At 48.5% G+C, this 17,686-nt stretch overlaps 1 protein-coding gene across 2 annotated transcripts; it reads right to left on the bottom strand.

Annotated features, from left to right (window-relative positions):
- Positions 1 to 9,426: 9,426 nt before the first annotated feature.
- On the bottom strand, positions 9,427 to 13,122 carry ITPRIPL2 (ITPRIP like 2). Of its 2 annotated transcripts, XM_030925470.1 has the most exons (2): positions 11,031 to 13,122; positions 9,427 to 9,665 (listed from the first exon to the last, which is right to left on the bottom strand). In XM_030925470.1, the coding sequence occupies exons 1-2, from the start codon at positions 12,625 to 12,627 to the stop codon at positions 9,583 to 9,585; spliced, it is 1,680 nt and encodes a 559-aa protein (XP_030781330.1). In that variant the 5' UTR covers positions 12,628 to 13,122; the 3' UTR covers positions 9,427 to 9,582. The 2 variants fall into 2 exon arrangements, with proteins under 2 accessions (XP_030781330.1, XP_010365428.2); XM_010367126.2 differs by having other exon boundaries at positions 9,427 to 13,119.
- Between the last annotated feature and the right edge of the window lie 4,564 nt (positions 13,123 to 17,686).

Genomic DNA, 17,686 nt, shown 5'->3' with positions numbered 1-17,686 from the left:
CTGCTGGGCAGCCCAATTCCTAACAGGCCATGGACTGGTACTAGCCCATGGCCCAGAAACTGGGGACCCCTGCCCTAATCCATTCTCTTTCTTCCCTTCTCTAAAGAAAGTCAAAGGAGGTGGGATCTTGACATGACAAGCATGAGGACACAAAGCAAAAATACCTTGAATAGCAGAGCAAAAATATCCCTGGGTCCTGATTCATCCTGACCTGCTGCCTGCCCACCTCCAGGCTTCTGGTTGCACGAGAAAAGCCCCTATCTGTTTGAACCACTCTAGGTTAGGTTTTTATAAGCTGTGGCCAAATGTATACCTAATGTATACAATTTCCTATATGCTCTTCCTTGTCGTTGTTCTTTTTCTTCACAAGTAAATACAACATCTAAGCTAAGCTGCACCAGTGAGCACGGGACTGAGGCTGCAGCCTCAGCACGCTGGGTATGCAGAGTTCTTGTCTCGGCTCTATCACCTTTGAGAGCTGTGGCATCTTGTAACCGAATCAATGCTTTCATTTTCCCAGTTTCCATTTGTTTTTACAAGATAAGGCAACTGTGGGAACATATGCAAACAGCTGTGTAAACACTTTGCACAGGGATGGCGACAGTGCTAACAATTAAACCATTTCTTGGTGGACCAGGCACCCCACTGTGCTTCAGCAATGAAGGAAGCCCGGAGTCATCATGTGGAAGGTGGTTTGGGGTGTCAGTCAAGTACCTGTATAAAATTCTGACTGTTTGAAAATCAGACGTACAGAAGTTAAGGACTGCCTGGACCAGGAGTGGTGGCTCATACCCACACCCATAGTTCCAGCACTTTGGGAGGCTGAGGTAGGAGGCCTGCATGAGGTCAGGAATTCAAGACCAGCCTGAATAACACAGCAAAATCCTGTCTTGACCAAAAAAAATACAAATTGAAAAAAATAGCAATGCATGGTGATGCATGCCTGTAGTCCTAGCTACTTGGGAAGCTGAGGTGGGAGGATCTTTTGAGCTCATGAGTTTGAGTCTGCCGTGAGCTATAATGGGCCACTGTACTCCAGCCTGGGCAACAGGGCAAGACCCCATCTTTAAACAAGCAAACAAACAGAAAAATGAACTGCTTCTATTTACTGCAGTGGCAGCCTTTTTATGCCAGATTTTCCTAGGCATCCATGTCAGTTAGTTATTGCTGAACAATAAACCACCTCTAACTCGGTGAATTAAAACACGAAGTATCTGTCTATTATTGCTCAGAGTCTATGGGCCAGCTGGGTGGTTCTGCTGATCTGAGCCAGGCCCTGCTGATCTTGGCTGGTTCACTTGAGTGTTTCCATCAGTCAGTGGTCAGGTCTATGGGGGCAGTGGGGATGAGGTGAGGAGGCTGCTCTAGGATGTCCTCGTTCCCATATCTCCCAGTTGGCTGGCTGGCGGCTCTGGAGACAAGGTTGAAGGAGTCATGTGATTGCTCATCCCCCAGCAGGTAAGCTGTTCACATGGCAGCAGTGGCCTTCCAAAAGAACAATGGGAAATAGACAAGACCTCTTGAGACCTAGGTCACGAACTAGCACTATGTCCCTCTGCCACATTCTATTGATTAAAGAAACTCACAGCCGGGCACGGTGGCTCACACCTGTAATCCCAGCACTTTTCGAGGCCAAGGTGGATGGATCACCTGAGGTCAGGAGTTCAAGAACAGCCTGGCCAACATGGTGAAACCCTGTCTCTACTAAAAATACAAAAATCAGCCAGGCGTTGTGGTAGGCACCTGTAATCCCAGCTACTCGGGAGGCTGAGGCAGCAGAATCGGTTGAACCTGGAAGAGGTTGCAGTGAGCCGAGATAGCACCACTGCACTCCAGAATGGGCAACAGAGTGAGACTCCATCTCCAAAAAATAAAAAATAAATAAACTCACAAAGCCCTTCCAGATGTAAGGGGTAGGCAAAAAGGCACCCCTTCTTGATGGAAAAGATTGCAAAATCATTTTGCAAAGGGCGTAAGTGTAAGAAAACTAGAGAATAGAGACTATTGTTGTAACCTGTCTACTATAGCATCGTGAATAAAACCTTTTCATAGTGGAAAATGCCATGGACATCAAGGAAGGAGATGAACAAAAACTGGGTAGCAGAGAGATGATTGGGGGGATGACAGGGAAACAGATCCTGCAGAAGAGAAAGAATGAGCTTCAGCAAAGTGAGCAGAGGAAGAGGTGGGAGACACAGATTATATGAAAATGCCACTCTAGTTTTAATTTATTTGTAGAGAGGGGGGTCTCGCTATGTGGTGCAGGCTGGCCTCGAACTCCTGCAATGAAGTGATCCTCCTACCTCAGCCTCCCAAAGTGCTGGGATTGTTAGAATGGCATTTTCGGGCCATTCTAATAATTGCGTCTGCACTGAATCGTACTGGGTGCTTAATCTGTGCCAAGCACTTTGCGTGCAAAAATCTCACTTAATCCTCAATCACTCCTATGGGCAAGGTTCCATTATTAATCCCATTTTACAGATGAGAGAATCAAGATTAAAAGAGGATTAGGTAACTTGTAGAGACACATAGATAAGAAGTGCGGAACACAAGATTTGAAGACAAGCCTTTTTTGTTTTTTTTTTTTTTGTTTTTGAGATAGAGTCTCACTCAGTTGCCCAGGCTAGAGTGCGGTGGTATGATCCCGGCTGCCTGCAACCTCTGCCCCCTGGGTTCAAGCGACCCTCCTGCTTCAGCCTCCCAAGTAGCTGGGACTACAGGTGTACATCACCACACCTGTGTTTTTGTTTGTTTGTTTTTGTATTTTTGGTAGAGAGGGAGTTTCACCATGTTGCCCAGGCTGGTCTCGAACTCCTGACCTCAAGTGATCTGCCTGCTTTGGCCTCCCAAAGCGCTAGGATTAAAGGCATGAGCCACCGTGCCCTGCCGACAAGTCTTTGCATTAATGTATGCTACTGTCTGTCTCTAACTTGTCTCTCTGTCCCTACCTCTAGCCCCATGCCCAGGTCTGGACCACTGCAGCATCCAATTCCTTATAGTCTTGCTCCAGGACTTGGCTAACTTTCTCTATAAAGGGCCACAAAGTAAATATTTTCAGTTTTCTGAGCCATCTGGCCTCTGTCACAGTTACTCAACTCTGTCCAGGTAGCGTGAAAGCAGCCATAAACAGTATGTTAATGAATGGACGTGGCTGTGTACCAATGACACTATTTACAAAAATAAATACTCAGGTGGTAGTTTGCCAACCCCTGTATAATCCACTCTCCACACCTTAGCCAGAGTGAGCCAAATTCAAATGTGACCTTGCCACTCCTTGTCTAAAGTGATTCAACAGTGCCCTTTGATCAGTTCAAACTCTCCGTGTGGTCTGCAGCTGTGTGTGCGTGTGTGTGTGTGTGCCTGTGGACTCCGTACCAATGGCATCACCATTCCCTGGCAGCTTGTTAAAGAGGCCGAATCTCAGGCCCTGCCCAGTTATGGTGGCTCACATCTGTAATCCTAGTGCTTTGGGAGGCCAAGGCAGGAGGATGGCTTGAGGCCAGGAGTGTAAGGCCAGCCTGGGCAACAGAACAAGACTCCATCTCTACAAAAAAATTTTTAAGTTAGCTGTGCATGGTGGTGCATGCCTGTAGTCTCAGCTAGTCAGGAGGCTGAGGCAGGAGGATCACTTGAGCCTGGGAGGTTGAGGCTGCAGGGAACTCTGATCCTGCCATTGCACTCCAGCCTGAGCAACAGAACAAGGCCCTGTCTCAGAAAAAGATAAAAAAGAAGGCAAGATCTGCTGAATCAGAACTTGGGGGTTTTGTTGCTGTTGTTGTTTGTTTTTGCTTTTTTGAGACAGAGTGCCGCTCTGTCGCCCAGGCTGGAATGCAGTGGCACAATCTTAGCTCAGTGCAACTTCTGCCTCCCAAGCTCAAGCAATTCTTGGGCCTCAGCCTCCAAAGTAGCCGGGACTACAGGCACGCGCCACCATCCCTGGCTAATTTTTGTATTTTTAGTAAAGATGGAGTTTTGCCATGTTGGCCAGGCTGGTCTCAAACTCCTGACCTCAAGTGATCCCCCCACCACGGCCTCCCAAAGTGCTGGGATTACAGGTGTGAGCTACTGCGCACAGCTAAAACTTGCATTGTAACAAGCCTCCCAGGTGATCTGCACACTCCAGCCTGAGAAGCTCTGGCTTCAAACTCCCTCCCACCTCATCCCTTCCACTGACTCCTCCTCCCCTCCTCTCCACCCACCCCTACTTTCCAGCCAAACTGGAATGCTCTTTCATCTCTGCGTTCAATACATTCTTCTCCAGTCCAACTCCCTTCACTGGGCTAATTCCCACCTGTCTTTGGATCTCAACTTAGATGTCACTTCTTCCAAGGAGCTCTCCTGAAAACCCTAAAGTGCACGAGGTACCCTTGTTTGGTTTTCAAAAACTTTCTCCTACCCAGCACCCACCAGGCTGCAGAGTAATAGGTTCTTTCATGGCCTTTCTGCTTCTCTCTGTGGGCTCCTAAGAGAGAAGCCGTGTCTGTCTTGGCCACCTTTGTGTGTGTGTCCTCGATGCCCTGGGACAGTATCATTCACACCCCACCAACTTTCCCCTGGGCAAGTGTCCTACACAACTACTGTTTCTGTTTCTTTTTTTTTTTTTTTTTTTTTTGAGATGGAGCCTCACTCTGTCGCCAGGCTGGAGTGCAGTGGCACAGTCTCGGCTCACTGCAACCTCTGCCTGCCGGGTTCAAGTGATTCTCCTGCCTCAGCCTCCCGAGAAGCTGGGACTACAGGTGCGTGCCACCACGCCCGGCTAATTTTTGTATTTTTAGTAGAGATGGGGTTTCACCATGTTGGTCAGGATGGTCTCAATCATTTGACCTCGTGATCTGCCCACCTCGGCCTCCCAAAGTGCTGGGATTACAGGCGTGAGCCGCCGCACCTAACCACAACTACTGTTTCATCATGGCTGCAGGTTTCCCTGGGTTTCCACCTGGCTCTGAGGCTCTGAAAGGCCCTTAGTCTCCAAGATTCTATCTCCTGCTAAGCCTGGTGGTTTTTTGTATTAGCGAATGTTTACCATTTCGCAAGGGCCTGAGGGCCTAAGAGATTTCTGGACAAAATTCTTGAGCCACAGGCCAAGACGTGAATCGTGTTTGGGTATGTGTGAGGGAGCAGGGGTGGGAGAGTGAGACAGAGAGGAGAGGTGGAGACGGAAGGTTCTAGGCCAGGAAGAAGACTTCAAGGTTCAGGATTCCAGGGAGCACACCTGTAGCGCTGTGAACTAGCATTTTTTTCACACCTGTATACAGAGCTAATTCTACACAAAAATTATCCCCAGCCTTAATGCATTGGGAAAGTTTCCATACACCCAGATGCTCAAACCAGTTGAGGCTTGTGCAAAGAACCACAAGCCAGCACAGGCACAGGCTGCCCTCCAGGAAGACGAAAGCCCTCCCCAGATCTGACATTCAGTCCAGAGGTTTCTACAAGTTCCTTTATTAATAAAGCAAAATAGAAAAGAACAAGGTCCCCAAATGACCCATATGATTCAAAGTGCAAATTTACTCCAACCTGCAAGAGAAAACGAATGGCAGGTCTTGACTGCGGGGGCCATGGAAATTTGGGGTGATTAAATTGCCTTTGAATCACACAATTGTAGCAGCTGAACCATATCTGATTAACTCTTTGGTCTCTGTTATTGGAACAAAACCAGTGCTATGCCTGCAGCCGCCAGACTGCAGCCAGAAACACAGTTTGGGGTCAGAAGACATTAAAAAGCACAATAAAATAGGAGGAATGTTTAAAGTCAAGCAACTGAATCAAGGCACCTTTTTTTAAAAAAGCAAAAAGTTGTTTAAAAATATTCCAGAATAGTAGATACTTCATAAACCAGATTACAGTATATATCATTTTGCTGGACATTTTAGTCTATTTTCTGCATACATAGTCGCACATTCTTTACCCTCTCCCAACTTATACGTGCTTTACCCCCTCCAGTCATGCGCTATGTAGGTATAAAAAAATAAAGATGTATCTAAACAAGTGACTTAAAAAAAAAAAAAACTAACGAATGCCACAATGATAACACTGAACTTGTTTCCCTCTTGAGGGACATTGGAAATGTTACCCAGGTTCATTTTCCCCGCCACTGACTCATCTTCCTCCATGCAGACAGGGATGAGAAGTCGAAGTCTTCATCAAGGTCAAAAGCCACATGTTACAGAAAAAGTGACTTACTCCACAGAGGTTATATGAGATGCTCTGCAAGCACTTAGGTTAATTCCTTCACAGTGTTTACTAGGACATCAATTTTGGTGGAGCTGCTGAGTCAGAAAATGATAGAGGCCGGTGGGGTGCCTCACGCCTATAATCCCAGCACTTTGGGAGGCCGAGGCGGGTAGATCACCTGAGGTTAGGAGTTTGAGACCAGCCTGACCAACATGATGAAACCCCATCTCTACCAAAAAAAAAAAAAAAAAAAAAAAAAAAAAAAAAGCCAGTCCTGGTGGCAGGTGCCTGTAATCCCAGCTACTCGGGAGGCTGAGGCCCAAGAATCACCTGAACCTGGGAGGCAGAGGTTGCAGTGAGCTAAGATCATCCCACCGCACCCCAGCCTGGACAACAAGAGCAAAACTCTGTCCTGAAAAAAAAAAAAAAGAAAGAAAATGATAGAAACATTCAGGGGTGAAGTCTGATCAGAACCATGCTTTTAGGCCAGGTGTGGTGGCTCATGCCTATAATCCCAACACTCTGGGAGGCCGAGGTGGGAGGATGGCTTGAGTACAGTACTTCAAGACCAGCCTGGGCAACATAGGGAGACCCTGACTCTACAAATAATTTAAAAATTCGCTGGGTGTAGTGGCACATACGTGTGGGCCCCGCTAGTTGGGAGGCTGAGACAGGAGGATCACTTGAGCCCAGGAGGTCAAGGCTGCAATGAGCTGCAATCTTGCCACTGCACTCCAGCCTGGGCAACAGAGTGAGACCCTGTCTCAAAAAACAAAAACCTGTGTTGTTGGTAGTGGAAATGGTACAAGCCTAAGAAGCTTGCACCCCAAATCCAGCAACCAATCACCACTGTGAAGGCATGAGCTAGGATACCACTAACTCCCCAAAATTAATTTAAATGTAAGAATAAAATACAAAGAAACAAGTTATTCTGCAATCCTTCCTGATTACTCATCTGCAAACTCCGACAGAACCAAGAAGTTTACCCCAAATCACCAGGAAAGAAATGCCAGAAACTGGCCCTAAGTGGTTTGACGTAGGATCTGACTCAAAAAGAGGAGCTTGGAGATCAAGCGTCCTCCTGGGAATTGTGAGTTAAGTGTTATCTGTGGCTATGTTAATTTTTTTTTTTTTTTTTTTTGGTTTCTTTCTACAATAAAGCTTAGCTCTGAGAGATTAAGATGATTTGAAATATCACACCCCCAAGTATATATAACACTACCATATCCAAAACGAAAAATATGACCATATACATACTTGGGGTGTTAACTGTGTAAGGCAGTGGTCGCAAACTGGTGGCCCCCAGGCTTAAACAAATGTTTGGCCCACGTGGTATTTTGGACATTTTTTTTTAATTATTTGTTTAAAAATCATCAAGTTTCACTTTTCAAAAAAAAAAAAAAAAAACCTGATTTCCAGCTTGTTGCCCCATTTTTTTCTGCATGGCTGAGCAGTGGTCCCCTCTTTAAAGGTGAGCGCAGTTTTCCCCCCACCTCCCACCCGGTTTCCACAGGCTGCTGAGTTTGCGACCCCTGGTTGGAAATAGCACTAAAAACATGTTTCCTAACCCAAACCTCTCTCACACCCTCACGCAATTTTCACTTCATTTCCCCTTCCCTCTCTTGCTTCACTTCCATCTTAAGTCCTCCTTCCCCAGTTCTTTGGATTTCTCTTGCTTCATTCGAATTCTGCCCTCTTTCGGCTTCAGTTTCATTTTGCAAAAAACATCTCCGCTCAGCCCACGATCATTCCAGGAAAGCTCCCAAGACTGGTCAGTGGGAGTTACCGAAGGGTGTCTCGCCACAAAATGACTGAGTCATCTTCCCCAAAAACATTTTCCTCCGGCACTGGCTGGACAACTAATTTTTTTTTTTTTTTTTTTTTTTTTTTTTGCTGTTGTTACTGTGGAGCCTTCTTGCATGAGAATATTTGCATATATGAATCTCCAGTACCAAGCATACACCAAAAATGTGTACATTTCAGATGAAGGACATAATGGAGCCCTAATAAAATACAGAATTGAGCTTAATTTAACTGTCTTGGGCAACCATCATGCCTGGCTAATACGCCATATTATTTCCGTTGTACACAGTACATGTTTTGGTTTACTAAACATTGATCAAAATTGATCGAAATCTCTAAGTTTTGGTTACCATGTACAGAGAACAATTGCTCAGCATGGCATTTAAATAAAACAGTAATATTTTAAAAACTCACAAATACAATGCACAATTTATTTAAAAAAAATAAAATTTAAAAACCTTGAGGATGGATGAGGCTTTGGGTAATTAACCAGAAAAAAAAAAAACTAACAAAAGAACTACAAGAACTAAGTATGTTACCAGATTTATACTTTAAAACACTATTAAAAGAGGAACTTACTGACACAGCTAGAAATATTTCTAAAATTCAGCTTTTAAAGCTGAACGTGGAGGTGGAGTCTTGCTTTGTTGCCCAGGCTAGAGTGCAGTGGCGCGATCTTGGCTCACTGCAAGCTCTGCCTCCTGGGTTCAAGCGATTCTCCTGCCTCAGCCTCCCAAGTAGCTGGGATTACAGGCGCCCGCCATCACGCCCGGATAGTTTTTGTATTTTTTAGTAGAGACGGCGTTTTGCCATGTTGGCCAGGCTGGTCTTGAACTCCTGACCTCAGGTGATCAGCCCACCTAAGCCTCCCAAAGTGCTGGGGTTACAGGGGTGAGCCACCATGCCCAGCCTTAAAGCTTTATAATCTTTCCAACCCTTGGTCCTACCGTAGCAATGAGTACAGAGGAAGCTGTGGTTGAGTATGGAAATATATATACATATATGTGGAAATATATATACATATATGTGCATATATATATGAAATATGTATATATATATAAGATCTACTATTGGCATCTATTTTAAAAACAATTTTTAAAAAATACTGTGCAGTTTCTATCTTTGCATAAAGTTAGCAGACTGACTTTTTTGCACAATGCAGTACCTTATGACCTAACATTGATCTCATAAAGCTAGGAATGACCTTTGCGGGGAACTGTCCTCAAGACAACCTCAAAGAGACAGCACAATATTTGCAGCTGCTTCTCTTTCAGCCCAAGGTCGCAAAGGATATAAGAAGCCAATGCAGCTTTGAGGAGAAGGATTCCCCGTAAATCACCTACTCACAATGATTTCCCACAGCGGGCAAGTGGATCCCCTAAAGAAAGAAGGTTTGTAGAGTTCCCTCCAAAGAGCTCAGAACTTCAACAATGATTCTATTCACATAGCCATTTCTGTCTTCCAAATTTTAGCTGTAAGAGTCTGAGGCGGTACATGTTTTTATTAAGAAAAAAAACCCAATGTGTAACACTTAGACTGGCTGCATTTCCAATCAGGCAAACCGATGACGGGCCATGATGAACTTTAAACTGTAATTGAGGGCTGTTATAAATTTGGTAGAACAAGGAACAATTCCAGGACAGGCTCCTCCCAGCTGCAAAACACACTCAACCTGGTGATACTGATACCTAAAGAGAAAAAAGAGACAGACTGCTGTCAAGGGCTATCTCCCTTGCTCTTTTCCTAATTTGTCTCCTCTGCCCACGACCAAGGAGTAACTGACCTTCAAGCACAGAGCCCAAGATACTGAACTATAAGTGAAATGTTTTGCAAGACCTGTGCTGAATCAACAGGTCTCTTGGACCACGTAAGACTGCTTGAACAAGGAGGAACCATCAGTGGTTACAGATCCAGCACAAACCACATCCTAAACAGCAGGCATTTCCTTTTCATTAGCTCATTAAGCTCAGAAAGAAATCTCTTTGTGAAGGAGTTTGCTAAAAACCTTAAAACAAAAAACGTTTCTGTCTCCAGCCAGCAGCCAGCCTTGGAGGAACACCTTTATAGGCAAAGCCTAAAACACATCTTTCTCCAAAGCCAACATGTTTTATGCCTTCACCAGTGTTGTCTTGAATATGTATTTGGTTGCTACTTTGGTTCCAGCCATGTCTGGCTGGTAGTAGGTAGTTCCATGAATGGGTGTTGACGGACTGGTACATATCCCAGCTTGTGGCCTGCAGCGATGTTAGGCAAGCATGCTGGCCACTTTTCAAGGCTGTACATTTAATAATAAATATAACTGGCTTCCCTCTCAGACGCAATGCTTGGTGCTAGCAATTACCACAATATGAGTGAATTGATCAATATAAAGTGCTATTTTCTCTGGAAGTTTCTCTAATCAACTCTCGATTGCCTTTCCATCTGTGTGACTTGATTTTTTGACAATCTTGTCAAACACCTGTGATTGCACCATTTTAAAAATACATTAATACTAACTTGAACAGTCGAAATTATGTTCCTCTGAACATTAGCCCCTAAAATAGAACTTCAATTCCAGTTGCAAATAAAGATTCAGATTTTTCTTTTTAAAGACAATCAGGAACCAAGTACCTAGCAAGGAATTGTGTCAAAAACTTTAGTGTTTTTTGTTTGTTTGTTTGTTTGTTTTTAATTTGGGCAGAGAGATCTGTGTCTAAAAACCGACAGAAGAAATTTTCCCTGCAGCTAGATCTTGCTGCTTCTACTGGACTTCTGTAAAAGCCACACCCTTCTACAGAATCCCTCCACAGAGAACATCATTTGAACCAATTCTTGGGGCTGCTGTTGCATGTTTTGCCTTAGTTTGCCCAGGACACTCTAGTGGGTGTGAAGATGGACTGTGAAGCGAGGAGGTGATATTTAAGCCACTAAAGCTTGTGGCAGCCACCAAATTTTTCTCTGCCTTCTGCAATCTTGCATTTAACTGGCTTCGCCGCCATTCCCACCCCCACCCAGTGGGAAAGGCTTTAGGAGCATTTGGTCAGGTGGGGGTGCTGTCAGGGTTTACGGTTCACCTTCAAGGAAGCCCTGGGTGCGCTGACTCCGGGGCGGGGGGCACCTGGCAAGGTAGCGGGGACCCCCGTAGGCCCGGAGAAGCTGGGGCAGCCTTTGCCACGTGGACAGCAACCGCGCCGCTGCAAGTTCCCGGGCGTGCCCGTCGAAAGCGGCCAGGAGGTCAACTGGGGCGGCTTCCCGCAGTGCCTTGGGCAGGGGACCCACCTCGGCAGCTGCCCTACCAGGGCCCAGGACGCAGTGGAAGAGCGTATGGCGTCGCAGCAGGCAGTCCCTAAGGAACTGCACCAACTCCTCCAAACACGTTCCCAGGTGCTCCTCGTCCCAGCCTTGCCCAGGGGCCCCCTTGCGCAGCAGCACTGCCAGCAGCACTGTCTTGAGCACATATGAGGACAGGATGCGTCCCCACTGGGTGGCAGCCGCTGAGTCCAGCCCACGGGCGCCCAGATCTCGCAGAGCCTTAAGCAACTGCAGGCACTTGAGGTAGCAGGCACCTGGAGCTGCCCGTTCCTGCAGCCAACTCAGCAGCTTCTGCTCCTGGCGTGCTGTGTTCACACCCCACAGTGCCTCCGCGCGCAGGCCCTCAGGGAGCTCCAACAGGGGCGCGCTGGGCAGGGGTGGCGGTGGTGGCGCCACAAGAAAGACCCCATCTCCCAGATGGACTGCGGGGATGAGACGCACAGCCATGGAAAGGCGGCAGCAGCCGTAGTCAGTGCGGCAGGGCAGGATGTGTAAGGTGGGGGGCTGTTCCAGGCCACCTGGGGTCAAAGTGACCCGACAGCGCCCCTCCAGGCTGTAACGCACAGTGGCCAAGGAGCGCTGCAGATGCGACTGGAACCAGCGCAGCACCAGAGTAGCAGAGAGGTGACGCCGCCCGCGCACATCCACGCAGAAGGCATCAGCAAAGGGTTTGCAGTCCCGAAGCCAGTGGCCCCCCGAGGCCCCCAATGGTGAGGGTGGTGCCTTGAGGGCGCACACGAAGCAGCCGCGGAAGGCTGGGGCCAGCACTGGCTCCTCGCCCAGGCTCCGTGGCTCCAGCGCCACAAGCGGCGGCAGGCGCAGTGGCACCAGCACGTCGAAGCTGTCGGGCCGGCGGATTTTATGCTGCTCGTAGGCGCTGCCCACCTGGATGAAGTCTCCGCGGAAGGCCAAGGCCAGCGCTCCCCCGGGAATGAGACCGGGGGACCCCCGGGCGCGGCCGGCCCGCACCAGCTCGCCCACGATCCGGCTCACGTGCGCCTTGCTGTGGCCCAACACGTGCGGAGACAGACGCACCTCGTGCTCGTAGTAACTCTCCAGCAGGATGCTGAGGCCCGGCTCTCGGAAGTGTCTCGAGGAGAAGGCGGCGTGACCCCGCAGACTGGGAGACCCGGGCAGGAAGCGCTGCCGGACAGCGTGGCGACAGCGCAGGAGGACGTAGCTGAGAAGGAGCAGGACGGCCACCTTGAGCAGCGGGAAGCCGCCGTCCACGCCGTCGGGGGGTTCAGCCCGAACGCCCCCGCTTCCCCGCAGGACATGGTAGAGGCACACCAGGGCGGTGCACAGGCCGGTCACCAGAGGCCAGAAGACGCGTAGATTGAGGGTGTAGTGCACCGACATGCCGGGCGCCCGGGGCGGCGGTGGCCGAGCAGCCCAAGGGGCGAGCCCCCGCGGCGACCCCAGCCCAGCATGCGCACAGCGTCCGGGCAGCCCGGCTGTCCCCGTCTCCTCCTCCTCGGCGACTTCCCGATCGCAGGCCCGAGGGAAGCCGCCCTCCAGCTCGGCCTCCTCTCCCAGCTCAAGTGTTCCTTCCAGCTGCGGCCCGCCCTGCCCCGGCTGCGCGCTGAGTCCGGCCCAGCGGCCCTCCCGGCCCGGTGCCCACGCGCACCGCCGTCGGCCAGCTTCTGGCCCGGCCTGGCTCGCCTCCTACCCTGGGCGGCCCTCCTGGCTCTCCCGCCGCTCCTCTCCGCGCCTGACCCTGTTACTCGGACCCCGGGAGTTTCCTCTTCCGAGGGGGAGGCGAGGCCGCGCCAGCTAGCCGGGAGGAAATGCCGGAGTCTGGAGCCGAGCGTGGAGCTGGCGAGCCGGGTCGGCCCCCTCCCGGGCCTCCTCCTTAAAGCGACGCGGGGCGGCGGGAGGGACTTCAGGACGCACTTGGAACTGGCCTCCCGCGGCCCACCCCCATCCTCCCTCCCCGAAGGCAGAACTGGGAAGGCCCTGATTCCGGGGCGGTGGCTTCGTCCACCGAGCCTCTGGAGTTGCGCTCCCTTGAAGTTTTACTGGGATGTTGAAAAGGAGAAGAGGGCGCACAGCCAAACTGTCCAATCCTCCCCACCCCCACTGCACAAGCGGTGGTGGCGTGGCAGGCCCTGGCACAGGAGTGGCCCTTGCCGTCTGCCTCTGTCCTCTGCTCAAACCAGTATTCACCTACCACCTACCATGTGCCAGGCCGGAGCCACGGTGCTGGGGAAATCGCAGTTGACAAGATGGACAAGGTTTCTGTCCTTCGTGAAGCTTACAGCCTTTTAAAAATGGGAATCAAAAAAGGGAAGGGGGCGGGCGCAGTGTCTCACTCCTGTAATCCCAGCACTTTGAGAGGCCGAAGTGGGTGGATCATTTAAGGTCAGGAGTTCAAGACTAGCCTGGCCGACATGGTGAGACCACCCCCCTCCCATCTCTACTAAAAATACAAAAATTAGCCAGGCGTAGTGGCGCGTGCCTGTAATCCCAGCTGCTTGGGAGGCTGAGCCAGGAGAATCGCTTGAATCCAGGAGGCGGAGGCTGCAGTGAGCCGAGATCGCACCACTGTACTTCAGCGAGAGTGACAGAAAAAAAAAAGTTGGGGGAAGGATTCCACAGCAAGAAAATGCTCTAAAATAAAGAAAAGTGCCGGAGGGAGTGCGAAAGTGGTGGCTGCCCCGCGGAAGCCAGAGGATGACAGGGGTGACATTTGGCCTGAGACTTCAGCAGAACATGCTGGTTCACTCCTGTAATCCCAGCACTTTGGGAAGCCGAGGCAGCGAGAAGATCGCTTGAGTGAGGCCAGGAATTCGAGGCTGCAGTGAGTTATGATCATATCACAGCGCTCCAGCCTGAGTGACAGAGCAAGACTCTTGTCTCTGTACAAATAAATTAAATTAAATTAAATTAAATTAAAATTATTTTCCCAGTGGAGGACAGGGGCACAAACAGGTTCAGCTCAGGCAGGTTCCGCTGCCCGCCCCCCTTTTCCCGCCCTCCCCCACAAGGTTACACAGCCTTTGCAGAGCTGGGCAGAAAACCAAGGCACAGAACTCCCAGGAGGGGGCCCAGGGAAGGTCCCTTCCTCATCTGCTAGGAATTCTGGGGGTCCTTTGTCAGGGCGTACATTGGAGCCTCAGTCCTAGCAAGCTTGTTTTGTTTCCTAACAGAGAGTACTTCCTGAAATAATCTGCTCTATTTAAATAATTGTATTTCTTTATTCGCACTCATTACACCTTCTTTGCTCTCACTGACCTTTAAAGAGAGCAAGGGTGAATACATTAAAACATGTTAGAGGGCTAAGCAGGTCTACCCTTCAGATCCCATCTACTACTATTAGCTATGAGATCATCATGTACTAGTCAAGATTCTTCAGGTTGCAAGTGACAGAAACACAGCTTCAACTGGCTTAAGTACACACACACACACACACACACACACACACACACATTATTGTATCATGTTAACTGAGATCCATGAGAGGATTTCAGGTACAGCTGGATCTAGATGCTTCAATGATGCAGACCTGTTCTCCCTTCACTTCTTAGCTCTGCTTTTTAAGTGGGCTGTACTCTCTGCAGGTCGTCTCCATATGCCATTGGCTGCTCTAGTCTCACATTGTCTTCAGTGCAGAGGAAAAGAGCTTTCCTTGTTTTTGTTTTTGTTTTTTTGTTTTGTTTTGTTTTGTTTTTTTAAAGACAGAGTCTCGCTGTGTTGCCCAGGCTGGAGTGCAGTGGGACAATCTCAGCTCACTGCAACCTCCACCTCCTGGGTTCAAGTGATTCTCGTGCCTCAGCCTCTTGAGTAACTGGGATTACAGGCACATGCCACCATGCCGGGCTATTTTTTGTATTTTTAGTAGAGATGGGGTTTCACCATGTTGTCCAGGCTGGTCTTGAACTCCCGACCTCAGGTGATCTGCCCACCTCAGCCTCCCAAAGTGCTGGGATTACAGGCTTGAGCCACTGCGCCTGGCCAGAGAGGCTTGCTTTTCTAAAAGTTGTGGTAAATGCTATGACTTGGGATCGTTTTGGGTCTTATTCTGAAGTCACCAAGCAAGGGAATGCACGAATTAGCATTGCCCGGGTAGTGCCCCCACCAACCCCAATCCAAATCTATGTTGAAACCTTAACGGCCAGTGTGACTGTATTTGGAGATAGGGCTTTTCGGCAGTAATTCCAGTTAAATGAGGTCAGAAAGATAGGGTCCTGATCTGATATGATTGGTGACCTTGTAAGACGGAGAGAGAGGGGGCTCTCTCACCACATGGTTGCACCAAAGAAAGACCATCTGCAAGCCTGGAGAAAAGCCCTCATCAGAAGCCGAACCCTACCAGACCTTGATTCTGGACTTTCTAACCTCCAGAACTATGAGAAAATAATTTTCTGTTGTTGGAGTCACCCAATCTATGGTATTTGTAGAGGCAGCCTGAGCTGACTAATACAGTTGGGTACCCAACCCTGGAACCAAGAGGTGGAGTCAGCCCTGTTCAAACTGTGGGAATTGTGGGAAGGGGTGTCTCTCCCCCAAGGAAAGTCATGGTGCTGTGGCTGGAAAAAGATGGATGAGATGTTTTGCCATGCAGAGATGACAGCTGGCCACCTCATTTGGATAACTCTGTTAACCTATCTTTGCTTCTATCTCCCCATCTATAAAATGGCGTGCTACCAACAGAGTGGTTTATTTTTCCCCTGGCAGATATAGTAGTATGCTATCTCCAACTATACAAATAATGACAATGCTCTAGGTCAGAGTTAGCAAACACTACTTTTTTTTTTTTTTTTTTTAAAGAAACAGGTCTTGATCTTTTGCCTAGCCTGGAGCACAGTAGCACAATCATAGCTCACTGCAACTTTGAGCTTCTTGGCTCAAGGGATCCTCCTGCCTCAGCCTCCCAAGTAGCTGGAATTACGGGCATGCACCACCACACCTAGCTAATTTTTAAATGTTTTGTAGACATGGGGTCTCACTATGTTACCCAGGCTGGTCTTAAACTTCTGGCCTCAAGCAGTCCTCCTGCCTTGGCTTCCCAAAGTGCTGGGATCATAAACATGAGCCACCATGCCCAGCCTGGCACACACTTTTTGTAAAGGGCCACAGAGTAAATATTTTAGGCTTGGATATTATAAAATCTCTACAATAACTACTCGGGTCCACTGCTGTAGCCCCAAATAGCTGAGTTTGGAACCGTTGCTTGGCACAGTTCAACTTGCATTAGGTTGCAAAAATAATTGCGGTTCTTGCCATTACTTTTATTACTAATAGCTGCATCCCTCTACCTCTGTCTTTTATTTATTTTTATTTTTATTTTTATTTTTTTTTGAGACAGAGTTTCGCTCTTCTCGCCCAGGCTGGAGTGCAATGGTTTAATCTCGGCCAACCGCAACCTCCGCCTCCCGGGTTCAAGCGATTCTCCTGCCTCAGCCTCCCGAGTAGCTGGGATTACAGGCATGATCCACCACGCCCAGCTCATTTTGTATTTTTAGTAGAGACAGGGTTTCTTCAGGTTGGTCAGGCTGGTCTCGAACTCGCGACCTCAGGTGATCCACCCGCCTCGACCTCCCAGAGTGCTGGGATTACAGGAGTAATCCCACTGAACCCGGCTGCCTCTGTCTTTATTTGGCCTTCTTCCCTGTGCGTATTTCTAGGTCTTTGTATCTAAATCTTCCCCTCCTTTCTCACACTATTTATTGAATTTAGGGCCCACCCTAATCCATCTTAACTTGATGACCTCTACAGAGACCCAAATAAGGTCACCTGCACATGGCCAGGAGTTAGCATTTGAACTTACCTTTTAGGGAGACATAATCAACTCACTACAACAGCTAGAGATGATCTGTTCATGAGTAGATAGGGCTGTGCCCATCAAATTTATTTATGGATGCTGAAATTTGACTTTTGTAAGATTTTCATGTGTCATGAAATACACTTCTTTTGATTTTTTTCAGCCATTTAAAAATATGAAAACCTGCTGGGCACAGCAGTTCATGCCTATAATCCCAGCACTTTGGGAGGCCAAGGCAGGAGGATTGCTTGAGCCCAGGAGTTCAAGACCAGCCTGGCCAACACAGTGAGACCCTGTCTCTACAAAAAATAAAACAAAACAAAAAAACTAGCTGTGTGTGATGGTGTACATCTGTAGTCCCAGCTTCTCGGGATGCTAAGACAAGAGGATCATTTGAGTCTAGGATGTCGAGGCTGCTGTGAGCTGTGAACTATGATCATACCACTGCATTCCAGCCTGGACGACAGAATGAGATCCTAACTCTAAAAAAAATCTAAAAACTAATCTCAGCTTAGGGGTCATACAGATACGCTCAATGTACCTTGAGTAATTAGCTTCCAAAGGCTGCTGTCACAAAATACCACAAACCAGGTGGTTTAAACAACAGAAATGTATTATCTCAGAGTTCTCAAAAGCAGGAATCTGAAATCAAGG

Source organism: Rhinopithecus roxellana, chromosome 20 (genome assembly GCF_007565055.1).
Source record: "Rhinopithecus roxellana isolate Shanxi Qingling chromosome 20, ASM756505v1, whole genome shotgun sequence".
Lineage (NCBI taxonomy): Eukaryota > Metazoa > Chordata > Mammalia > Primates > Cercopithecidae > Rhinopithecus > Rhinopithecus roxellana.
Note: the sequence above shows the minus strand (reverse complement) of the source record. Positions and strands in the feature narration are given on the sequence as shown.

What these genes read in the sequence shown, in the direction of transcription:
- ITPRIPL2 (XM_030925470.1), bottom strand. Translation starts at nt 12,627, where the DNA reads ATGTCGGTGCACTACACCCTCAATCTACGCGTCTTCTGGCCTCTGGTG. An exon ending in CACCCAGGGCTTCCTTGAAG is followed by an intron (nt 9,666 to 11,030) that starts GTGAACCGTAAA and finishes TTTTCTCTTTAG; the next exon opens with GTATCAGTATCACCAGGTTG.